The 27245-nt window shown below is 37.8% G+C and overlaps 1 protein-coding gene across 5 annotated transcripts in view; it reads left to right on the top strand.

The window, feature by feature from the left end:
* CEP120 (centrosomal protein 120) overlaps positions 1 to 4729 on the top strand; it is an 89592-nt gene extending 84863 nt beyond the window's left edge. For 3 of the 5 annotated variants that reach the window (XM_023738670.1, XM_023738671.1, XM_004384279.3), the window contains one exon: positions 73 to 1949. In XM_023738670.1, coding sequence (XP_023594438.1) covers positions 73 to 310 — 238 coding nt within the window. In that variant the 3' untranslated portion in view covers positions 311 to 1949. Of the gene's footprint in view, positions 1 to 72 lie in introns of all 5 variants that reach the window. The other 2 variants (XM_023738673.1, XM_023738672.1) reach the window with 1 other exon arrangement.
* The last annotated feature ends 22516 nt before the right edge of the window (positions 4730 to 27245 follow it).

Here is a 27245-nt window from a genome sequence, read left to right as displayed (position 1 = left end):
AAATAATGTTGTTATGAAAACCAAAACAGTATTTGTTGCCTGCTAGAGTGGCATTGGTTCTTGCCTTCTTAGGTTAAGGCAACAAGACCAAAAACAGTACCAGGATTCCAGAGAGATTGCAAGTGGAAAAATGGATAGCCCACATGGCAAAGGATTGGAAGAAGGTTTGGATGTTTATTTGACTCGCCTAATAGAAGAAAGGGATACTTTGATGAGAACGGGTGTGTATAATCACGAGGATCGAATAATAAGTGAACTCGACCGACAGATCAGAGAGGTTTTAGCAAAAAACAATGCCAGTAATGAATAACATTTGGAAAATCTTTACAGACACTCCAGGTCTAAATTTTAATTGTATTGTAAGACCCTCAAAAGGGGGGTAAAATGGATTTTTACCCAAAATTTTTCAATTTTTATAAGCAAAATTTTGTATGTTATTGTATAGTATTTATTTGATTTTATTTACTTTATCCTACCTCTCCCACACTGGTTTTATTGTAATTGCTTTTTATACACTCATTTTAAGTGACTCTTCATTGTTTCTCATAATTTACAATTTGAGGGCTAACTTTCAAAACAGCTTTTCAGTAAATTTGTTTTAGGAAAAATGACTGTAGTAATTTCCAGTTATATAATTTTTCATGTTGAGCCAAAAAATTCCGTGTTGCACTTTAACAATGCTGTGTCCTGTTCCATTTGAATGTAGATATGTTAAAAGTTGAGACCAGTTGTAAATGTAACTAGTTTTATTTAACTCACTTTAGATGATCTGTCTTATTTTTTTCTTTTAACTTGTAACATTTGCAAGTGACAGGTTTGCAAATAGAAAGTAGAATCAAGGTAGAGAAGCCATATGATATATTGGATGACAATTAGTTATTTACTTAAATTAATACAGGTTAAACTTGTTTCAAGAACTATTGAAATTTCAAATTTCCAGCATACTCTTAACTTTTATGAATATGAAGTAATAAGTTAACGTGGTTTTCTCTGCTATTCTTGTCCTCAAGATTGCATTGTATTCTTTTGTTGGAGTTAGATTTTTTTCCCCAGCAATAGTAATATTAGCTGCTAATTCAGACCCTTTCTAATATGGAAACAGATACTAAAGACATTAGCTGAGAATATAGAGTAAAAACCTACTGTTTTTTACTCCCCCTGATTTTATTTAATCAATCTTTTTCAAAAGTACCTAAGATGAAGTCATCGGATTTACATAGTGCCATGTCCATGTAACTTTAACAGCTCCTTTACATCATATTCTTCAGAGCCAATATTTGTCCCCAGAGCAACACTTTCCACCTCCTTCTACAGGGAACCGAAAAGGTTTATTAAGAGATTCACAGATTAGGTGAGTCTTATAAAATATATGTAGTTTTAAAATTCTGATTCCCAAAGATAATAAATTTAAGTATATGCTTTAGGAAGTGTATACTATTTACCAACAACCTTCATAAAAGCAGAATTGCCTATTTGGTAACATTAAATTAAGTCATTTTCTGTTATCTTCCAGTAGGTGTATTTCTTGTTTGTGAAATTAAAGTTCCTACATACATTACATGCTTTCCTTATTAACAAAGTATTAATGTCTGAAACAGCCGCATGGTAAATAACAGAAAAAAAAAAGGAATCACTGAATGAGAAGATAATGAATCTGTGAATCATAGCAGGAATTTGAAATATTAATTATGATATTTTCTCTCATTGATTTTCTGCCACATGAATAGAACAAAAGTATTCTTTTTGTTTTGGAAGGTCTCTGGTAAAATATTGTGACTGTTTGACTATATTGTGTGCTGTGTGTGACTGTTTTCAAACACTAGAGGGGGCCTTAGATTTAAAGAAGCAAAAAGGATTTTTCAAAAATGTGTGGTTTGTTTTGTCTTCAGTAACGTGATCTTTTGGCTTTGTAATTTAACAAATAAAATCATAATGGTATGCATCTTTGAGTTCTCGAGCAGTCCATTACTTTTGCTTCCAAACAACAAAATGCAGGGCAAAGCGCTTAGCACTTTCCATTTAAGTCACTTTGTCTTTGTATTTTTGTTTTTTCTCAAGTGCTTACATTGCAGATATTTTTATATGTCTTAAAATTGGGAGTGTGAAATTTAACACCTTTGTAGTCCTTTAGCAACAGCCATTACATTTGTAAGTGACAGTTAACATATTTACATTGATTGCTTTACTGAGTTGTCAATGACTGGAGTTACAGACTGTGACCACAAGTAGAAAAATGAGTGAATAAACGAATGAATGAGTTTCTTAATTAGTGCATATAACAGCAGACCTTTTATCATATATTTTAATGTGAAATAAAATGTGCCTTTAAGATTTTTATGATTATGTTTCATGGAGAAAGTCTACTTCCCATGTCTAAAGCTGGCACATATTGCTTTGGAGGGATGTATTGTTTCTACCAGGTATGTTAGTAATTTGTATCTGAACCTGAGTTCCTGTTGCTTTCAGCAGAGGTAGGAGTTTATGTCTGATTTAAGGACATGCAGAGAATCTATTATCAGAAGGAGCCAGTCCCTGGAGAAGGACATCATGCTAGGTAAAATAGAGGGTCAGCAAAAAAGAGGAAGTCCCTCAATGAGATGGATTGACACAGTGGCTGCAAAAACGGGCTCAAACATAGCAACGATTGTGAAGATGTCACAGGACCAGGCAGCATTTTTTTCTGTTATAAATGGGGTCGCTGTGAGTCGAAACCAACTGGACAGCACCTAGCAACAACAACAGAGGCTCTGCACAAATTCAGGGGGAGAGAGTCTAGTATGACCAGATGATTTTAGTGAAAATTAATGGCTACTTTTTGATCCTGAACACTAAAGGTAAATTGGAGGATCTTTGAAATTTGAGATTGTAATACCTTCATGTTTTCTAAAATTAAGATCTTGTTACCCTTTAGAAAAGAGCAAAACAACAAAATAAAAACAAAGCAAATAAACACAAATGACTGTTTAATTTAGCAGACTGTGGACGTAAATGGTAGAGGTAATTTTTTATAACAGATGACTGGTTCCCTAAGTTAAGCTTACTATCTTTCTGTTGGTGTGGCCTTATTGTTGGTTGGTGGTGGTCTTAACTGGTAAAGTAATTTGCGTGGAGTATTGAATAAAGTCTGATTGAGTGATTTTTAATGTGTTATGACTTGAACATTTAAATCCATCTTTGATTTTTGTGTTTTGGCAATTGTAACATAGCCCTTGGAGCCCAGACTTTTCAGTGTGCACTTATTCTCCCACCTGTTCTGTAGCAGAACCGTGAAGCTTTTCTGTCCAGTGGGCCCTCTGCTTCCATGACTCAGGAGATAAAGATGTAAGTCATCTGTCTTGGTGTAAATGGGAAAATACAGAGTCGTTTAGTAACTGAAGTTTTCACTGAAACCAGAAGAACTAGATCTCTCACTGCTTTTGTTATATAACCTCTCTTTGGCATCAAGTTAGAATCCACTTTTGTTAGGAATGTAACTGTAGAAAGGCTGCTATATACTTAAATCTCATTTTATTTGCTTCTCTGGGGGTTGTCTTCGTGTTTTCATTAGAAATGTTTTTACAGATGTAGGCTCTTCAGATATGAAGTTGCTGAAGTGGAGACTCAGGAGTTTAGCTTTCAGATTGAAGGGGGGTGAAAATCTGTTTAGAAAGATTAATTTATAGATAAATAATTAACTGACTCTGGTACGTTAATGTACAGTAATCCCTAGAGGCTTTTAAAGATGTAGTCATTATATTCTTAAGGTTTCTAAAAACGTTAAACCTGTCATTCATAATAGGAGAGAACTAAAATAGGACCCATTTATAATTTCTTCTTGGAAACATTTTATCCACAAATTCGTAGACAAATATTTTTTCTTTTCCAAATAACTTATCCAATAGTTGGACCGCACAACCTTTTCTTGATTAACGTGTTAGCTAGTCAAAAGCAAGCAGATACACTGGATGAAGTGCTGAATTTTTCCCCCAATATTTTAGATTAAAACTTGGCTACAGCAAGCAAAATATTACTGCAAGATCCTGCTTTGACATTTTTCTAAATTTTATTGAATGCCAACTGAATAAAGAGTTTATGCCTAGTAGATTTGCAATATACTATTCAGTTCTTCAGCAGATTCTTATATTAGGGAATAGATTGAGTAGGATTAAAAGCATTATTAAAGCACTGGTTTCATTTCTATGAGTTCTTTCTTTAATATGTAAAAATGAGGATTTGGTTACTAAAATTTCCATCCATTTTCTTGTGAGAAATTTTGAATTTCAAACAAGATGATTATTGCATTGCTCATTGCTTGAGTTCAGTTCAGATTGTGAGCAAAATGTGATGTTCTGAAGATAGTATGTCAAGGCAAGTATTTGAGCCATTAATATTCAGCACATATCTTTAGTCATCTTGTTTCTATTGGATGAGATAGTATAGCAGACTAGTGTAGTCACCTGATTGTTGCCTGAAGAAGGAAACAGCAATTCCTGACTTAGCTTCATTGTTGGCAGATGAGATTAATGATCTTTTCTTGGGCTGTGGCAGAAGTTTGTTTAGGTAACTAACTGAAATTTGTCAGATTTGCACAAAGAAAATAAAAGCCCCAAATAGGAAATGGCTTTGTACATAGTTTTCAGAAGTAATTTAGTCCAGAGACTTTTTTTTTTTGGTCATTAAAAATTGAATTTTCCAGCCCACGTTTAACCTACCACTTCTTCCCCTATTACCAATTCACACTTTTCTCCCTTATCTCCTTAGAACATGAATGTGTGCCTATTTACCAGGAACAAATGACATCTAATATTTGCCTTAAGAAGACTCTTTAAAGACCCTATGTGGGGGGAAATCCACAGCCCAGTTTTCCTTTGGTCTGTATTTTTCTGAGGTCTGTAATATCAGATGATTTATCCTCGTTTTGCTATTATTCCTTGCCTCTTATTGCTTGAACCTCAGTGTCATTATCCAGACCTGTCTGAGCATTTCTGTGAACACAACACAGCAGTATAATCACGATACCATGGAGAAGCAATTGTCAACCTATATATTCTGAAATGAAGTCAGAGTTGGAAATTTGCTGTACATGTGGAGTAGGCATTTTAATGCTAACTTGTGTATATGGATATTTAACGTAATTCCCAATGGTGTGCCTTTGTACCCAGTGAGTGGATAATCTGCCCATTCCACGGAGATCAAATGAATTGAGGAATTCATCCATTCAACCAATATATGTATTTTAGCAACTATGTAAAAGTGCTTTATTTACTAAAATTCTATGTAATTATGAAGAAAGAGATTTACATGTTTCCTCTAATACTAATAAATTGCAAAGGTGACAGTAGATCTCTAATCCCTTCATGTAGTCAACAGCAAAGAATGACGAAAACAACGTATCTGCATTTCTTTCTCATCGTTTACACTCATAGTCTACCTCTTCTGTGATAGCTTCCTATGATGCAGAGTATACAAAATAGTTTCCAATTACATTACTATTAAAAGCTCTGATATTCATGTTAATTATTGTATGTCAAAAGAGACTTTTTCTCAGATTCAGTAAGAGTATTTGGATACCCAATTTGATGCTAAAAGTACAATCAAGTGTGTTTGAACCAGAAGAGCAGTTTGTGTCATAAAGTACATTGAATTAGCTGCTCTTGCTCCAAGAAAAGTTGGCTAGCAACAGAGAGGTGGTGTTGACAAACAGGTGGAATCTAAGGTGGCCTTAAAATCCACGGGCTCCACTACATTCTGTAGAATGCAGCAATAGCCATCTTTGGGTACAAATGATATTAGTGGTCAGGCAAGAAGAAACATTGAACAAAATCCCACATCGATTCCTGATAAAAACTCCCAGCAAACTAAGAACAGAAAGCTACTTCCTCAACCTCATAAAGGGCATCTATGCAAAACCTACAGCTAATGTCATACTGATGAATGACTGAGTGCCACCACCACCACCCCCCAAAAAAACAAAAAACAACAGAACAAAAGGATGTCTGCTTTCACAACTTCTATTCAGTATTGTGCTGGAGGTTCTAGTCAGTGCACTAAGGCAGAAAAATAAATGTAGATTGTAAAGGTAGAGGTAGAACTGTCTTTGTTCAGAGATGACATGCTAATCTGTGTAGAAAATTCAGTGGAATCTACAAAAAAGCTACCAGAACTAATAAAAGAATTTAGCAGAGTTGGCAGGATACAAGTTCAGTATGCAAATATACAAAAATCTATATTTTAGGAACACAAAACAGCATAAAAAATATGAAATAGGAATAAATCTGACTGAAGTGTGAAAGACCTATGTACTTAAAATGATAAAACATTGCTGAGAGAATTTAAAGAAAAACTAGATAGACATACCATGTTCATATATTGGAAGAGTCAGTATTGTTAAGGTGTCAGGTCTCCCTAAACTGATCTTCAGATTCAATGTGATCTTTATCCATATCTCAAAATCTCAGCATGCTTTTTTTGTAGAAATTGAAAAACTGATTCTAAAATTCATAAATGGCAAAGGACCTAGTAGGATAGCCAAAGCAGTTTTCCAAAGAACAAGGTTGGAAGACTAACACTGATTTCAAGACTTAGAAAGCTACAGTAATCAAGACCACATGTATAGATCGGCAGGTGGTTTTTGACAAAGATGCAAAGGAAAATCAATGGAGAAAGGACTGTCTTTTCAACAAATGGTTGTGGAAAAATTGGATATCCATATGCAAAAAAATAGACTTTGATCCATACTTCATACCATGTACAAAAATAAATTCAAAATGGATCATAGATCTAAATGTAAAATCTAAAATTAGAAGACTTCTAGGAGAAAACCTTTGTGACTTTGGGTTAGGCAAAGATTTCTTAGATATGACACCAAAAGCAGGATGCATAAAAGAACAAGTTGATAAGTAGAACTTCATCAAAATAAAAAATTTACTTTTCAAAAGACACTGATAAGCGGATGAAAAAACAAGCCACAGCCTGGGATAAGATATTTGCAGATCATATATCTGATAAAGGACTTGTATGCAAAAACATACAAAGAATTAGCAAAAGTCAATAAGAAAACAACCCAATTTATTTTTAAAAAGATTTGAACAAATGTTTCACCAAAGAAGGTATATGAATGTCTAATAAGTGCATGAAAAGATGCTCAAAATCATTAGCCTTAGGAAAATGCTATTAAAACCACATTGAGATATCACACTATACAACTATTGGAATGGGTAAAATTAAATAGACTGACCACATCAAGTGCTGGCAAGGTTATAGAGGAACTGCAACTGTCATACATTGCTGGTGGGAATGTAAGATGGTACTTCAGAAAACAGTTTGGCAGTTTCTTAAAATATGAAACGTATTCCTACCATTTGATTTAGCCATTCTCCTCTAGGTGTTTATCCAAAAGAAATAAGGCATATGGCCATATAAAAACTTGTACATGAATGTTCATAGGAACTTTATTTGTAATAGTCTGAACTGGAGACAACCCAAATGTCCATCAACAGATGAATAAATAGACTGGCATATTCAGACAATGGAATACTACTCAGTAGTAAAAACGGATGAGTTATTGATGTGTGCAGCGACATACGTGAATCTCAAAACAGTTACGCCGAGTGAAAGAAGCCAGAGGAAGAGTACACACTGTGAGACTCATTGCCATCAAGTCAATTCCAACTCATAGTGACCCTATAGGACAGAGTAGAACTGCCCCATAGGGTTTCCAAAGAGCAGCCGGTGAATTTGAACTGTGGAACTTTTGGTTAGCAGCCAGCTTCTTAACCGCTGTGCCACCAGGGCTCCACTGTAGGATTCCATTTATAGAAAAATCTAGAAAATGAAAATGAATCTATAGTGACAGCAGATCAGTGGTTGATTAGTATTGGGGTGGGAGGTGAAGAAAGGGACAGGATGGATGGATTACAAAATAGCACAAGGAAATTTTTAGGGATTGATATGTATGTTCATTATCTTGACTGAGGTGATGGCCTCACGGGTATATACATATGTCAAAACTTTTGGAATTAGATACTTTTAATATTAGCCATTCTTACATGTCAGTTATGCCTCAACAAAGCTATTGTTTTTGTTTTTGTTTTTAATTCCAACACTGACAGTTACTAAGCCACTCTGGTTGTCTTTTCAGTATTTGTTTTTTATATACTATTTAGTATAGTGATAATGTATCTGTCCAAATTAGGGCATATACTTTTTTACATAAGTGAGTTTTCCAGATAACAGAGACTTAGCATTTACCCCATTGGGAATTATTTATTTTAACCATTTTAAAGAAAAAATATTTAATGTATCACATCTGGCTGTGCCTTTAGAAACAATGAATACAGAAAGAAAGGAACTTTTTCTTTATGTCATAGGCTACCATTCATTCTTGGCAGCTGGGACAGAGGTGGAAAAATACTACACTTGAATTTACTTGATTTTATGTACAGGTTTATACTTTGCTTCCCTTCACAAAGAATTTGGAGCAGTTTTCAATATTCAATACAAAAGGAAAAGAGCAAATAACTGAAGGAATCAAGATGAGAAAATACAGGCTAAATATATGGGGAAAATATTAAACGATGCAGGAAGCATCAAAAGGAGATGGAAGGAATACACCAAGTCACTGTACCAAAAAGAATTGGTCGATGTTCTTCCATTTCAGGAGGTAGCAGATGATCAAGAACTGATGGTATTGAAGGAAGAAGTCCAAGCCGCACTGAAGGCATTGGTGAAAAACAAGGCCCCAGGAATAGAAGGAATATCAGTTGAGATGTTTTCAACAAACGGATGCAGCGCTGGAGGTGTTCACTTGTCTATACCAAGAAATTTGGAAGACAGTTACCTGGCCAACTGACTGGAAGAGATCTATATTTGTACGCATTCCAAAGGTGATCCAACAGAATGAGGAAATTATCAAACAATATCATTAGTATCACACACAAGTAAAAGTTTGCTGAAGATCATTCAAAAGCAGTTGCAGCAGTACATCTACAGCGATCTGCCAGAAATTCAAGCCAGATTCAGAAGAGGACGTGGAACGAGGGATATCATTGCTGATGTTAGATGGATCTTGGCTAAAAGCAGAGAATACCAGAAAGACGTTTACCTGTGTTTTATTGACTGGGCAGAGGCATTTGACTGTGTGGATCGTAACGTATTATGGATAACATGGCAAAGAATGGGAATTCCAGAACACTTAATTGTGCGCATAAGGAACCTGTACATAGAACAAGAGGCAGTCGTTGGAACAGAACAAGGGGATACTTTGTGGTTTAAAGTCAGGGTTGTATCCAGTCAGGGTTTTATCCTTTCACTATACTTAGTCAATCTCTTTTGAGCAAATAATCCAAGAAGGTGGACTGTATGAAGAAGAACACAGCATCAGGATTGGAGGAAGACTCATTAACAACCTGTGATATGCAGATTACACAACCTTGCTTGCTGAAAGAGAAGAGGACTTGAAGCACTCACTGATAAAGATCAAAGACTCTACAGCCTTCGATATGGATTACACCTCAACATAAAGAAGACAAAAATCCTCACAACTGGACCAATAAGCAACATCATGATAAACAGAGAAAATACTGAAGTTGTCAAGGATCCACAGTCAACACCCATGGAAACAGCAGTCAAGAAATCAAATCAAATCTGATGCATTGCATTGGGCAAATCTGCTGCAAAAGACCTCTTTAAAGTGTTAAAAAGCAAAGATGTTGCTTTAAGGACTGTTCTGTGTTTTCCCCCTTTTGATCACGATTCTTCTGTATAATCTTTGCTCAGAATTGTTCAGTAATGGTAGCCAGGCAGCATCCAGTTCTGGTTTCACGGGAAAGGAGGCAGTTGTTCATGGAGACAATTAGCCACACATTCTGTTTCCTCCTTGTATTCCTGACTCCTTTTTCCTCTGTTGCTCCAGGCAAATAGAGACCAATTGTCAAGACCAATTGTCGTTCCTTGGATGGCCGTTTGCAAGTTTTTAAGACCCCAGGCACTATGTAGAGAACTAGGAGATAGAAGCACTAAACATGTTATTAGGCCAGTTAACTGGGATATCCCATGCAACCACGATCCTAAACCTCCAAAACAAGGTACCAAATCTCATGAGGTTTTTGTTTGTACATAAGCAGCTTCAGCTGCTACTTTTTTTTTCTGGCGTTGTTGTAAATATATCACATGACTTTTGCCAATTCAACTTTCTACAAGTGTACAACTTATTGAGAGCCATTACAATATTTATTTATTTATCTGAAGCACAATGATAAGAAATCTGTGCTGTAAAATATTGTAACTATTTCTTTGTTTGTTTTGGGGTTATTATTTTTCAATCTTACTCTGACTCTACCTCAGAGATTTACCATGTAACTTCTCTAAAGCTTCTTGAATTAACCTTTCTTTTTCAGTCTGTTTACTATTTTTCAACATATAACTAAGGAGATAGTATTCAGTCCTAGAGACTGAACTTATGCCTTAATACTTGGTGGATTTTCAAGGTAAGAGATACGTTTTCTTTGGTACTTTGTCTTCACCCTATCTCATATCATAACAACAGGAATTATTTTGACACTACTATTATAAGATGGGAACCCTAATGGTGTAGTGGTTAAGAGCTGGGCTGCTAACCAAAAGGTCAGCAGTTTGAATCCACCAGTCACTCCTTGGACACCCTGTGGGGTAGTTCTACTCTGTCCTGTAGGGTCACTGTGAGTTGGAATTGACTCGACAGCAGTGGGTTTGGTTTTGGTTCATTAAGTGGGAGTAGCCCTGGTGGTGCAGTGGTTAAGTGCTCAGCAGCTAACCTAAAGATCAGCAGTTCGAATCCACCAGCTGCTCTGAGGGAGAAAGATGTGGCAATCTGCTCCCATCAAGATTATAGCCTTGGAAACTCTATAGGGCAGTTCTACTCTGTCCTGTAGGGTCGCTATGAGTCGGAATTGACTTAGCGGCACACAACAACGAATTATAAGGTGGCACAAATGGTTAAGCACTTGACTTCTAGCCCAAAGGTTGGCAATTCTAACCCACCCAGAGGTGTGTCTGAAGATCTGCTTCTGAAAGCTCACAGCCTTGAAAACCCTGTGGAACAGTTCTGCTCTGCACACATGATGTTGCTATGAGTCGGAAGCAACTCAAGAGCAACTAACGACAGCAATTAAAAATAAGGCTCAGATCATTTGCAAGCATATCATAGTTACTCATTTTCTCCACTCCAACCTTCTGCAATTTGCCTCGCTGTATTAACACTACTTCAGTTAAGGTTCTTTCCCCCTTTGTCTTTCATACACAAGTAAGTCCAGTCTAAAACTGCCTTATTATTTACTAGTTCTTATTCTAGTGTCCACCTATTCTCCATCTTTCATTTTCCTGTACTTTTTACAGACACTTTCGATTTTTTATATTTCTATGAAATTCAAACATCTATTTTAAGTAGGTGCATTCATCTTACTACGTCGTGTGTTCTGATACAATTGTGCTCAGGCATTTATAAATTGAAATAGATACCAATTTATTGAAAATCTCTATTTCTCCTTCACATTACAGCTAGGCATTAACTTTATTTTCTAAAATTCGTGTTTAGGTGGGCAATATTAATTTCATTTCAGAATAGTAAAGGAAGAGTTACAAAATATTTGTTATAAACAAGAGGCTTTGGGTCTGATGGGGATGAGAACTAGTACCTAGAAAAGCTCACAAGTACACCTTATGAGACAAATTAAAATCTTTATTACACTATTTCGAAACTGTAATTTCAATGATGTAACTTTGAAATAGGAAACAGTTTCAATGTTTATTCAAAGATAAATGATGCTTTACACAGTGTACACAGTGTATTGTATATTCCATCACTGAGTGGAATATCATACAGCAATTAAAATGAATGCATGAAAGCAGTAATTCTCAGTGTGCCTGTCCCCTCCCGCCCTAATCAGCAGCATCAGCATCACCTGGGATATGCAACTTTCTTGGACCCCACCCCAGATCCACTGACTCAGAAACTCTGGTGGTGGGACCCAACAATCTGTGGTTTAACAAACCTTCCAGGTGATTCTAATTTACCCTAAAGTTTGAGACCCACCAGACAAGAGCTACATCTACCACTATGGGTAAATCTTAGAAATATACTAACCATGCCCATTAATAAAAAGCAACAGGCAGAAGAATGCATATAGTACAATACCATATATTACAGTTGCATAATGATATGTACCACATGATTCTGTAAGAGTAAATTGCCCCACAATGTAAGACTGGGGCCCCAGCTGAATACAATGAGATGTTTAAATACCTCCTAAATAGAGTCTTCCTATTCGAATTGTGGTTTGTGGAACCACAGCATCAGCATCACCTGGGAGCTTGCTAAAAATGCTGAATTTCAGACCCCACCTGGACTTACTGAATCTGAGTTTGCATTTCAAAAACATCCCCAGGTGTATTTTATGCACAGTAAAATTTGAAAAGCACTGTCTAGAAAGCCATTCCACAATGGGTTACCACGCCCCCCCCCACCACAGGGATATTCCACACCTAGTTTCACACACACACACACACACACACACACACACACACACAAGCACACACACCCCGATTAAGAATTACCGGAACTAGTCCTATTATACCAATTCAAATAGTCTATAGAAGGAGACTGGGGAAGTGAGGAGGAAGAAATTATTGGATTTCTGAGTGATCAGCTTAGAGAAAGACAACACTGGAGCTTTCTCCTTTGTTATAGATTGAATTATATCCCCCCAAAATATAAGTCCTAACCCCGTACTTGTGAAGGTGACTTTGTTTGGATATAAGGTCTTTGAAGATGTTATCAGTTAAATTAAGGTAAGGTCATACTGTAGTAGGATGGGTTCTAATCCAATATGACTGTTACGAAAGACGAGAAGATAAACACACACACACACAGGGAAGACAGCCATATGAAGACGATCAGCAATAGGAGTGATCCGTCTCCAAGCCAAGGAATGCCAAGGATCACTGGTCATCACTAGATGCTAGGAGAGAAGCATGGAACAGATACTCCCTTGCAGACCATAGAAGGAATCAACATGGCCAATACCCTAATTTTGGAATCCTAGCCTCCAGAACCGTGAGAGAATAATTTTTTTTTATTCTCTTTATTATGGCAGCCCCAATAAACGAATAAATCCTCGCCTTCCCTTTCCCTTCTTCATCTCTCCTCTCCCCCACCCCCCACCCCTGACTGGATATCCGGGTGTGAAGGATTCTAAGGTAATCACTTATAATGTTTGATGGGGTCTGCAAAAAGGGGAGGCACTTGTCTCCTCTTTTGGGCATCTACTAAGGCTTTGGATTTATTGGCTGTAGTTTCCTGAGCAGGGAAGGAGAGAACCGGTGAGAGAAGGCAGGCTGGGGACAGCAGAGGGGCAGTCTGCATCGCATTGGAGGTATGAGGGTCCCGTGAGTCAGGGGAAGGTAGCTGGGCTGAGCCAACTTTCTGGGACTATCACAGAGGCCCATGAATGAGAGGCTACTGGGCATACTTCCACCCCTCACCCCCACCCCAGGTATTAGAGTTGACGAGGGTATGAAAAGGCCGAGATGAAGACGGACGTTTGATATCACAGAGCTAGGCAGAAGGGGAACTCCACAGGTTCCTCGTCCTCCATTCCCCAAGAAAACCTCACACTTGTGACCCAGGAGACTGTTGTCTTTGGACCTGCCACAGAGCATGTATCAAGGGCCACCATATTAGAGAAACTGCCACAACCCCAAATGAGACCACAGAGTTGGCCAGGTAGATAAGTCTGTCCCTTTTCCTCCCTCCCTCACCTTCTCCAATGTATGGGAGAAGGTAGGGCCAGAAAGAGGGAGGAGGAGGGGGTTCCTGGAAACTGCCAGGCCACCCCTGAGAGTGCTTCAAGGCTTGTAAGGACTGGAGTGAAAGAGCAGTGGTGACTTCTCCCCAGTTGTCAGATCCCCCAACTCACAAGCCCTGCCTAAGCTGGGAGAGGGAAGGAAGGTAAGTGAGAGATTTTTAAAATAATTTTATTTTTTCAATAGGTAATATATTTACGTGGTTCAATATTCAAAAACAACTAAAGGCTACAGGTGAAAAGTATGCCTTCTGCACCCCAGTCAAATGGTCCTCTTCGCTAAGAGAAAACTAGCATGTGCGAGATGATCCCAGTTATGTCTTCAAATATCACCTAACAACTCCATTTAAAATTTCAACCCCCCCTCCATCCCATCTCAGCATCTCTGACCACCTTATTTCAACTGCACTATTTGTTCCATAACACTTAACACCTTTTACCATACTACATAATTTTCTTTTTATTATGATGATTGTTTCTTGTCTGTTTCCCTCTATTATAATGTTGTTAGACTTCTAATTAGAATTTGTTGAATTAACGAATGAATGACTGAATATAGGTAGATACATAGAAAAAACTTGGAAGGAACACACCAAAATATTAATGGTAGCTCCTTTAAATGGTGTGATTATGGATGATTATTATTTCCTTCCTTATACTTCCCTATATTGTACAAATTTGCTGTATTGAACATGTACACCTTAAAAAAAGTTTTGGGCTTTATTTTTGCTATGGTTGCATTTTTTTGAATGAATATTTTTTATAAATATAAAATTATAGTATAAACCTGAACAAGTGTATGCCATCCTCTGCCAGCACCCACACTGAGCATCCCTCTTGTTGGGAATCATTGCAATCCCTTCATAGAATTTGTAAGGTGGTCTAGTCCTACCAGTAACATATGTGTCAATATTAGTGATAGCTAACTAACATTTATTGAGTTCTTATTATGAATTATACTGTGTATGAAAAACTCCACATGGATTTGGTTTATTTATTTTATAGATGAGGACTACTGTATAAGTTTTAGAGATGTTAGGTATTGTGTTCAGGCTACTAAGCAGTAGAGTCCATTTGGAACTCAGAAGACCAGATTCCATCTTGGGACTCTAAAAGTCCATACTACCAACCTCCAATGACCCTGCCAGTGATACAAAGAGGCACATTATAAGTCAACTCAGCTGAATTAAGGCAATAGCCTCCTAAAAGCTCTCCAGGCATCTGCTCTTACCCCATATAGTCTAATCTCAAAAACAAGCCCTGACCCTTCACCTCCATATACTTTCTGATTCTCCACAATGCAGTGAAAAGCTTTACTGCATTCATTCACGCTCTATTTTCTAATGTCTTCTAAAGAGATCTTTACACCCATTCCCTTTTCATCATTATCTCACCATTCAGGAATCAGTGATGTCACCTAACATGATTTCCATGCTGAAAATAAAAATAGCAATCAGAGTTTCTGCATTAACCTTCTGTGAGCCAGAGTCCTGAAAATGTTATCTTTTTTTTGTTGTTGTTTTATTTTGGTGAAAGTATACGCAGCCAAAGATAAACCATTTCAACAATTTCTACATGTACAATTCAGTGACATTGATTCCATTTTCAAGTTGTGCTATCATTCTCACTATCTTTTTCACATTATTTCACCATTATCTTAAACTCACTGCCCCCTAAGCTTCCCATTCATTGTCATCCCATCCCATGCTGTTGTCAATTTGATCTCATAGGTAATTCTTTAAAATAACACAATATTCAAAGCAGACATACTTTAATGATTAAAATAAGCTATTTTTTTGTGAACGTGTACGTTTTATAATGAGGAAACGGTGTACGTGCATGTGTGTGTGTGTTTAAAGAATGTTAAGTGAGAACTCTAGGTACATCTTTACCTCTAAATCATTCTAGATATTCTGTTTTCAAAGACCTCCTGAGAAAATGATCTTACAATCCTTCTCATCAACCTGTGGCAGGGTTTAATATCTGAGTCAATCTGACTCAGTTCTGCTTGCTACTAGTAAAGGTGAATGGTTCCTCTGGGTCTATGGTCAGGCATTTAGGCATGTGTTGAAGACAAGAAAAAAGGAGCAGAAGAGAGACACTTTTTTTTTTTTTTTCTAGTAATGGAGTAGATAAAGACAATAAAAAGAAAGGTAAGTAGGGGAGAGAGAGAAAAAAAAGGAAAGACACTACACGAACAAGTTGCAAATATTTATTGAGAGTTTTTTCTGTGCTAGCACCATATGTTGGATGCAACCAAGTACAGAAGAGTGATTAATAGTCTCTGTCCTCAAGGAGTTTGTCAGAGAGAAGAGCTCACAGTCTAATATTTACTCCTTGTCTCTTTGCATACCTTGTTATTGTGTTCCAACGAGTTTATTCCAACTCCTAGCGACCCCATGTGACAGAGTAGAACTGTCCCATAGGGTTTTCTTGGCTTTAATCTTTACGGAAGCAGATTGCCAGGTCTCCCTCCTGCAGAGCTGCTGGGTGAGTTTGAACCACCAAGCTTTCAGTTAGCAGCCAGACACTTAACCGTTGTGACGCCATGGCTCCTTTCTGTAACCTTAGCAGGAATTTATAGAGCATCCTGCTGTATAGAAGTTGCAGTAAGCAAGCAACTGCTGGGGAGAGATCCTGGACATGTAAGTGGAATAAAACTGTTTTGATATTGTAAAAAAAATTGAGTGCTTTAAATTATCCTTATGTAGATTATCCCCCCTTACCTGTAGCTTTATTTTATTGGGAGTATCTTTTTATCTGATTTTAATCCTTGATTAACTTTTCCTTTAGTTCAGTATGACATATGCTTAGAAGATTTCGGAATAACTTTAAGATTGATCTGGGTGCAACATAAATAGGTAAATCTGAGGTAGGAAGGAGAATCACATTACAATTCCAGACCCAAGCATAAATGATTTACAGTTTCATTGTTTGGGGCATTTGGTCCTAGGGTGCCTCTTTCTCTCCAGGAAATGGAGAGCTGTTTGCAAGGCTGGTGTAAATCCTTCTTGCTCTCTGCCTGCTGGGAGATGATAAAAACTCAGCTGGTCATCATCTGTCATAGAATGTTCTTGATAAGCAATCTCTGATAGTTTTCTTCAAAAGAACCCAAATTTCTTTGACTTTCCCTCATGAGCCTTTATTTTCTAATGCTATTATTTTTTCCAGAAACATTTTCTAGTGCTTCACACCCTCCTGAAGCTGTGGGACCCATTGCTAATGTCAGTGTTAAAGTAGATGTTCGAACCCTGTCAGTTTTCACGGGATAATTACCTCTTGGTTCTGATTTTGAATTATTCTTTCATTTTTACATCCAGATAAAAGTTATTTCTTTAGGCATCAGGGTTACCAGTATTACTGCTGGTTTATGTGCTCTTTTGAATCATTTGTGACCTGTCCTTTCTGCCATATTCACACATGCTGTCTACACGCACGGCTTGATTCTTCCCTTGGCACTTCCTGTCTCCATGGCCTTGGTTAAGTTGGTTCTCTGTGCCTACACTGGGCGATTGAGAGCCTTAAGTATGAGAGCGAATGTGCACGTGCTTTGGGAACTGGAAGCAGAAATATAAAGAACTTCCTTCTGTTCCACCTTTTTTTTTTTTTTTTTTTTGAAGTTTCTTGAATCTCTCCTTACTCCTTCGTATCAAAAGGCTTTTCCTTTGTTTAAAATATTCCTCTAGCCCCTTTTCACCTAGTTAATGCCTACCCTGCCTTCAGATGCCGTCCTCACTGTCCCTACCTCAGGGAGGCCTCTCCTGACCTCTTAACTGGCTAATTTCCCCTTAAAATATGCTTTATAGCATCATGAGCCTCTCCTCCTTAGCGCTTGAGATAGTTATAATTTTCCACTGATTTATAAAATCATTTTATTTTTGAAAGTCAGTGTAGCTCTGGAGGCAGACCGCCTGTGCCTCAGCTTCTGCACCTATATATATATATATAAAAAAAAATGATCACAGTACCTACCACATAGAACTGTGGTGAGAAGCAGATGTGTTAGCACGTATAAACAGATAAAAACTGTGGTCATTCCTAAGTGGCTGTTGCCTGCCGTTAAGGTCAGAGTTATTCCTGTGTCTCCAGCCACCACTAGAAAGGAAGCCCCATTAGAATCATGTCTTGTCTTTCAAGTGCAAGCATGGTGCCTGGCTTATAATAAGCGCTTAATAAAGATTGGTTGAAAGTAATAATGAATAATTAAATTAATGGATTTAAATTCTAAACCTGTTGTCTTAAAATACTGGGATCATGCTTTCTATTCCATTATCCATGTCACATTAAATCATGTAAATGTTGAACAGCAAAGGGCTTAAAAATCAAACTGTAGAAAAATTATTCCTCCTGAGTTACAGCTAAATCGCTGTTAGCTATTTGTTACACTGTGAACTTCCATTCAGTTGGGTACTGCCTAGTTAGTGAGTTAGTTGTGGTGTAGTAATGATAATCAATAAACACTTATCAGAGTACAAAGAGTTCTGCTAGGCATTTTGGATAATTCAAAAACGAATGACTCTGTATTCAAGATGCTGGCTGGGAAGAAGTTATAACATGGAAGTTGTAACATAGTTTCAAACAAGGCTCCTGTGATAAGTACCAAATGAGAAGTAGACAAGTTCTATCTGATGGTGGGAGATGGTAGAGAACTTGTAGTCACAGGTCAAGAAGGATGCCAAAATTCAAAATTACTCATTGTTATGGATTGAATTGTGTCTCCCCAAAATATTGTGTTGTAAATCCTAGCCCCTATGCACGAGGATGTAATCCCATTTTAGGATTTTCTTTGTTACGTTAAAAGGCTGTATTAACGTAGGGTGTGTTTTAAACCAGTCACTTTTGAGATATAAAGGGAGTAGTTTAGGCATAGAAGCAAGGAAGCTCAAATGGAGAAAGATTGATGCAGCCTGGAATTACCAAGGAACAGAGGAAGAGAAGCTAAAAGAGACAAGGATTTTCCCCCAGGGCAGACAGAGCCTTCCCCTAGAGCTAGTGTCCTGAATTTGGACTTCTAGCCTCCTAAACTGTGAGAAAATAAATTTCTGTTTGTTAAAGCCATCTACTTGTGGTATTTCTGTTACAGCAACACTAAGCATCTAAGACACTCAGGTTTGGCTCTCCCCCTTACCAAGTCCATCATTTTGTTAAAATGTGAAATGACTGAATTACTTTTCTTACAGTCCTGTTCTGTCCTATATTTGCTATTTTTTTACCTAATGGTTTGGTCTAAAGTTTTATAAATATAGACAAGTCAACTCTTTAATCATGTCCACCGTATCAACTTTCTTAGTTGTAAAGAGCAAAATATTCTAATGATTGTAAATATGAAAAGGAAGCTCACATTGAGCAGTAAAATTTTATTTTAATTGTTGTTGTTGTTAGGTGCCATCAAGTCGACCCTACGTGTAACGGAACAAAACACTGCCCAGCCTTGTGACATCCTCACAATCCTTGTTATGCTTGAGCCCATTGTTGCAGCCAGTGTGTCAATCCATCTCGTTGAGAGTCTTCCTCTTTTTCTCTGACCCTCACTCTACCAAGCATGATGTCCTTCTCCAGGGACTGGTCCCTCCTGATAACATGTCCAAACTATGCGAGATGAAGTCTTGCTATCCTCACCTCTAATAAGCATTCTGGCTGTACTTCTTTCAAGACAGATTTGTTCATTCTTCTGGTAGTCCATGGTATATTCAGTATTCTTTGCAGCTACACAATTCAAAGGCATCAATTCTTCTTCAGTCTTCTTACTCCTTGTCCAGCTTTCGCATGCATATGAGGTAACTGAAAACACTATCGGCTTGGGTCAGGCACACCTTAGTCCTTAAAGTGACATCTTTGCTTTTTAACACTTTAAAAAGATTTTTTTCAGTTATTTTAATTAGTTCACATAAAATACATCTTCCTTGTTTTAATGTAATCAAGTCTCTGTTCCAGTGAAGTATGAAAAGAAATATGTTTCAAGTTTGTGGTTTAAATGTAGTCACTTCATCTGGCCGGTTTACTCAGGTAAGGAGCTATCTGAAAAGTGCCAATTAGATAATATTATATCTGATAAACACTTTTGCTTGGTTGAGCAGATGGGTTTAGGGGATAAAAATTAGATCAGATGTAGCAGTCACTGTGTTGCCTAATTGATGACTTCTTAGCCCTGTCTAACTTGTTACTAGTGCTTATCTCCCCAGAGAGGCCCCAGATACCAGATACTTGGATTCCCAGCCTTCCTTCCAGCTAGCACTTGGGCATAAGACCCAGTGGGATCTGAGGAGAAGTTAGCTGAGGAGCTTCTGGGAAAGGGTCATGTCCATAATTTAAAAAAAAAATTAATAAACATGTTTTTTCTGCCTTGATATAGTTGTTACATGGTTGTAGAAAAATGTGGTGCCTGGAGCCCTAGCAACCTTTTTGAGACTTGAGGATAAAAAGGGACATGCTAGACATGGAAAGATGGAAAGAATCTGGGCTCCTGATGACATCCTCAAACTGCTACACTCACTTCCTGATATCTGAGAAAATAAATGTACTTGCTGCTAACTGCCTTTAGTTGATTATTCTATTACAAGCCTCTCCTGACCTCCTAACTGGAGGTCAAAACTATGTGATATATCAGTATCCCCTGGCCATCAGAATATGAGGTTAAGCAACTTACTTATTTTCAAAATGGGCCCCCGTGAATCAGTGAAATGTTTAGAACATGGCAATGGTCTGGCCCATTGCAGTTAGGAATAACCTTTTTGGTTATGGCATCAACTAGTATTGGATTGGTATTGGGTAAGTCACCTAACCTCCCTAGAGTACACTTTTCTTTCCTGTAAAATGAGGCATTGGGATTGAGAATGCACTTAGGTCCCTTTCATCATTAACATTCTCTGATTCTGTGTCTATAGTAGTGTCACAGGTTGGGCTCCCCCAGGAAGCAGACTCTGAATGAGGTAAGTTTGGGGGAGGCTTATGAAGAAATGCTCTTTGGATCAACATCTGTGGAAGGGGAGGGAAGAAGCAGGAGAAGATGAACTGCTGTGTAGTCTCAGTAGAGGCTTCAACCAAACCTATGGGGACTTGTGAAGCTGGGATGTTGGCATGAGGAGTCTGGGCCTTTCTACTCCCACATCAATCAGTCATCAAGACAGGCTGCCCCAGGAAGGATGTGCAACCTTGGGGGAAGTGGCTTTCTCTCCAGCTGAGACAGTCTGTGTAGGTGCTGATGGCTGAGGGCTTTCTGTCCGTAGCACTTCCAGCACCTGAGGAATATGTTTTCATTCCTCAAGGAGGAGGTGAGCAGTACATCACAGTACCCACCATGGATAGGAACAAAGTTTACATATTTCTTTCCATTTTAATCACAGATTAAAAAAAAAAATTTTCTCATTATGGAAATTTTCAAACTTCCACAAAAGAAGTGAAAATCATATAATGAACTCCCATATATCCATCCCTAGCCTGGATGATCTACACGTCACCATTCTTACTTCACATATTTGCCACCTATATACTTTTTACCTCTGCTGGGATAATTTAAAGCAAACCCAAGATATATCACTGATGGTTGATTAAATTAAAAATAATATAAATTATTTACGGCATCCGTAATTTCATAGGTTTTCATTGATTAGAATATTATTTTTAATCACAGTATCAATAACATACAGCCTTGTGGGGCTTTTTTTCCTCCACGAGTTCATTTCAAAGGTATCTCATGAAGCTCTGAAGAAACATCTTCAGTCCCAGGAGTTTTCACCACCACCACCCCCCGCTTCATCCTGTCACAGGAAACCAAGAAGTGTGGGGTTGGCTTCATACTGGGAGCAGGGGTCCCCATTACTAGCCAAGCCAATTAGGGGCCAATTAGAATAGTGTGCTTTGCCTCCAATGTTCAGATGAGCAATGGCAAGCTGTGAAGCATTGCCTGGTACATGGTGACTTTTTGGGTTCCCAAGGTCAGGAGATCCAGATTTGAAAATAGCGTTTGTTTTGCTATACCCTCACTTTTCAAAAATTCTTCCACATAATGGCTATGTTCAGTCATTCTCGTTTCCAAACAACAATCTTCCCTGACATTTCTAATAGAATGGAGGGTCTTATTGCCAAAAAGGGATCCCAAACAAAAAGGGATAACCAACAAAGGAAAGGTAAGAAGTCAACTGGAAGGTATAGAAAGATAGACATTGGGAGAAAGTTCCGACTGAACACATCTCCTGAACCACACATTATTTCAGGAATTCACATGAAGGATCTGCTCTTTACCTTGTTTTCCAAAGTATGCATTTTTAACCCAGTTTTTTTTTCTTTCCCTTGTGGGAAGCCTGACTATAAAGCTAGACAGACATTTCTAAATTCTTAAGTGATTGTTGAGAAGCATGACGGAGGCCTGAGACAGTCTGGCTTTAACCACTGCCCCATACTACCTCTTTATCCACTAAGGAAACAATTCGTTTCTGTTTCTGGAGTACCCTCAGCTCTGTGGGCGAAGCATGAGGCACCGTGCTCTACTGAAGGACAGATGAGGACTGAAGACTGTGGTGCCTGTCCTAAAAATGCTTATGGCTCAATTGTGAGGAAAAGCCTGGCAAGCTTGGCAACCCAATAGCAGTTGCTTGGAAGCACACAAAAAAAAATTGGCTTTAATTTATATAGGAGACCTTGGGTGGTGCAAAGGTTAAGCACTCAACCACTAACCAAAAAGTTGGCTGTTTGAACCCACCCAGAAGTGCCTCTGAAGAAAGGCCTGGTGATCTGCTTCCGAAAGGTCAAAGCCTTGAAAACCCTATGGAGCACAGTTCTACTCTGAAACGCATGAGGTTGCCATGAGTAGGAACTGACTCCACAGCAACTGGTCTGGTTTTTATTTTTACTAATTTATATGTGGATAAAAAATCTGAAACTTCTTTAATGGCTAAAGATACTTATGAATCTGGCAAAAATATATCTCCATATAACACTTTCATGCAGTTTAAGAAATTTAGGTTTTTCTCATGCTGCTTGAAAATTTGTTAAATAATGAATTCAAGATTTAACATTCAAAGGATGCAGAATATACTTGGGGACTGAAACGCAAGTCTTATATGGTGCTTCCACGATGCTCATGAAAGAGATTTTTATTTGGAAGCTTATGTGTCAACGTCACAAAATGGAATATAGCTTTAATAGCAACTCATCTAAGGTTCATTATCATTGGAGACTGGGCAAAGACTGGTGAAATTATTTTGCTTCTAAGAAATACTGACTTGGAATATTAGATTGAATAATTCTAAGAAAAATATTAGCAGACCAAGCCCAATCATGTAAAATAAGATTATATATCATGATCATGCTGAGTTTATCCCTTAATGCAAGGTTAATTTAACGTTAGAAAAATCAATTACAGAAATTCATCACAGTAATAGAAATCATGTGATGATCTCAGTAATGAAAAAGTGTTTGATAAAATTGAATATCCATTCATGACAAAAACCTATTATCAACGAAGGAATAGAACCATACTTAAAAAACTTGCTAAAGGGTATCTACAGCGAGTATCACAATTAATGGTGAAATGTGGAGAGCATTTCCTCTAAAGTCAGAAATAAGATAAGGGTGCTTGCTACTACTAATTCTATTCAACCTTGCACTAGAGGTCTTCTCCAATGCAGTTAAGGCAAGTGAAATAAATAAAATGTACAAGGATTGGAAGTAACAAAGCCATCATTATTCACAGATAAAACCATGTGTAGAAAAAAAATAACCTACAGATAAGGTATTAGAATTACAAGTTGCTGAATACAAAAAATAAACATACAAAAATTAATTGCATTTCTATACTGCAGCACTGAATAGTTAAAAATATAATTTTTTAAAGATGTTGATTATGTAGCATCAAAATATAATGATTCTAGGAATAAATTTAAGAAAAGATGTGTAAAACTTCTATGAAGAAAATTATAAAACCTTACTGAAATACATTAAAGAAGGCTTAACTCACAACATATACCATGTTCATGGATTGGAAAGTTCGATATCATCAGGGTGTCAGTGCTCCTCAAATTGATATTTAGATTCAATAGAATTCAAATAAAAATCCCAAAGAGTTTTTTTTTTCCCCTGTGAAACTGACAAGCTAATTCTAACATCAATGGGCCAAAGGATAATTTAATTTATTAGATATCACCTTTTACAATGAAAGTATAATAATTGATACAGTATGGTATTGGTTTAGGGATAGACAAATAGATCAAAGGAACAGAGTAGAGAGCTGGGGGGGAGGGGGATTAATATACATATATGGATACTTGGTTTATGATAGTGGCCATTGCATTTCAGAGACTTTTTAATGAATGGTGCTCCATATAGAAAAAAAATAAAATTTGGTCTGTACCTTAAGCCAGATATGAAAATCAGTTCCAGATGGATTAAAGACTTAAACATTTGAGGTGAAATTGGAAAACTCTTAGAAGACAATGTGAGAGATTCTCTTCGTAGCCTAGGATTAGAGAAGAATTTCTTAAATAAGACACAAAAACCACAAACTACATACACAAAGATAGATAAATTAAACTACATTAAAACTAAGAACCTCTGTTCATCAAAACCACCATAAAGATAGTGAAATGACAAGCCACAAATCAAGAGAAAATATTTGCAACATATATAGCTAACAAGCGGAAACGGGCAATGGAAAACAGGCGCTTCACAGAAGAGGAAACCCAGATGGCCAATAAACACACGGAAAAGATGCTGACCTTCATTAGTAACTGGAGAAGTGCAAGTTAAAATCACAATGAGAACCCATTTTTTTAACACTAAATTGGCACCCACAAAAATTATATATATATATATACTGTATATATTGCTAGTGAAAGGATTGAATCAGTCCATCCAGTATAGAAAACAATTTGGCATTATTAGTAAATAAAGATGCACACACCCATGACCCAATAATTCCACTCCCAGCTATCTACCCTAGACCTAGAGAAATTCTGGAGGGTATACCAAGAGAAATGTATAAGGTTCACAACAGCATGATTTGTAACAGAAAAAATTGGAAAGAAGCCAGATGTCCACCAACAATAGCATTAATGAAGATGACAGTGAACATGAATGAATTATACCTGCATGCAGCAAAATGAATGTATCTCAGAAATATGTTACTTGAAGAAAACAAGCCACAAAGAATATATATAATAGGATTCTACATATATGAAGTTTAAAAGCGAGCAAAACTAAAATATATTTTTTACATATAAAACATGCTAAAATTAAGTAAGGAACTGCTAATCAAAAATTCAGGATGGAAAGGTGATAGGCTTATGGACATTGGATCAGGGAAGGGTTCAAAAGTCTTAAAAGAAAGCAGTTACGTTCTCTATTTACACGAGTAACTAGGTACACGGAGCTCTGGTGGCACAGTGGTTAAGAGCTACGGCTGCTAACCAAAAGGTCGGCAGTTCAAATCCACCAGCTGCTCCTTGGAAACCCCTATGGGGCATTTCTACTCTGTCCTATAGTAGTGCTATGAGTAGGAATTGACTCATTGGCAAAGGGTTTGGTTTATTGTTTTGAAACTAGGTATACAGGTACCCATTGTATCATTATTCTTTATACTGTACATATATTTTAAACAGTCCTTTGTTTAAACTTAATATTGAATAATTTTTTAAAAAAGAAATACTGACCTGAAGCATATCTTTATGTTGAGTCAGTCTAATTTGCAATTTTTAAGAGATTACTTTCGTATGGATATCATTCCCTGACATTAATATTGGAATAGAAGTTTAAAAAACAAAACAAAGAAATCCTCATTATCCCAATAAACATGACAGAAAATCTTCAAAGAGGAACTTCAGGCAAAGGAGGAGAGAGAGAACAAAATAACCGCCTGTCAACATGAAGCCAAAAGTCTCCCTTGGAAAAAGAGCAAGGGAGACAGGCATCCCCGGCCGACATCGCCTTTAATTCCAGTGATAAGGCTGTAAATTCTCCTCCCTGGCCTGGAGTTAGTGTAAACACTCCAAGAGCCTGCGGGACCACAGAGAAAGAAATGGCTTGGCTCTGGCTAGTTTTCCTCTGAGGGGAATGCTCACTATCAACTGTTGAATCACAAAACCTAAACCTCCCCATCTGTCAAGGGCAGTGCGCTCTGCTCCTGGCGTGGGGAGAGTATCTGGTGCTGCGGGGGGAGGGAGGGACAGAGGGATGGAGGGCCTGCAAGGGACCCCAGACAGTCGGGCCCGGGTGGCCTCGGGTGTTGGGATCCGGGGCAGGGCCGCAGCTCAGGATCAGCCTGCAGCGGCTCCATTCCGGCCCCATAGAGCTGACCACAGCACCCGCCGCTGCCTCTCTCTCTGGGCAGCTGCCTTCCTCATGCAGATGCAGACTACACTTTGAGGAGCTGGGATTGACAACGAGCGCCTTCCTACCCCGGCGTCGTACCGGCCTCTGTGAATGGAGACATGGGTAATATTCCAACACTGTCACTTGAGAAACGAGAAAGATGCGCTGGGCACGCAGCTGGTGGATACCGATTTCCATGTCCATGTGGGATATAAAAGTACATCTTGGGTCACAAGGAATGCAATTAATTTGGTTGCCTTGCGATCCATTACAGAGGAGCACACTATCACGTGGAGCAAGAAAACCACGCGTTCTTTGGGGGAGAGCAGGGAGCCTGCCGCTGCGCAGGCAGAGCCAGCCCCCAACTTCTCCGATAGTAGTTGGCAATAGCAGGCTCAGCTTGTCAGCTACAGCACTTAAAGCTGATGGATATATATTATTTTTGTTTGGAAAAAAATCTATTCGACCATTAAAGACTCCTGGAGTATTAGCTCAAGTATTTGCTTTTATATTAAAATAAAACATGATTTAGAAAGGTTTCCCATGGCTCCTCAGTAACTTAAACGCCAGTACGTTTTTTAAAAAAACAATTTTATGGAGATATAATTTACATACAATAAAATGCACTCATTTTAAGTGTACAGCTTGATGACTTTAATTTGTGCAACTACTACAATGAAGATACGGAACATTTCAATCTCCCCAGGACGTTCCCTGTGCCCCTTCCCAGTCAACCCCCACCCCCAGGCTTGGGCAACCTCTGATCTGCTTTCTGTCACTATAGATTAGTTTTGCTCCTTCTAGGATTCCAAATAAATGGAATCAGCCAGTATATTTTTAATTCTGGTTTTTCCACATTCTGATAAACCTCTGTATTCTAAGGTGGTTTTCTTAATGTTCACTACTCAAAATAGCAAGATTTTGTTTTGTTTTATTTTCCCCCCTTTGGCTTTCCTATTAAAACCAAGGAAAGTTAAAGATTTCTAAACCGAAGTGAAAATATGTGCTACTTACACAGTCACTAAAAAAAAAAAGAGCACTCACATCATATCTGTTCCGTACGAGCTAACAGGTTAAATTGCTCAAACCCACGGCAGACCACAAGTATCTGCTTCTGGGGGAGTC

This window comes from Trichechus manatus, unplaced genomic scaffold (genome assembly GCF_000243295.1).
Source record: "Trichechus manatus latirostris isolate Lorelei unplaced genomic scaffold, TriManLat1.0 scaffold00121, whole genome shotgun sequence".
Lineage (NCBI taxonomy): Eukaryota > Metazoa > Chordata > Mammalia > Sirenia > Trichechidae > Trichechus > Trichechus manatus.
This window is presented reverse-complemented; position numbering and strand designations above follow the sequence as displayed.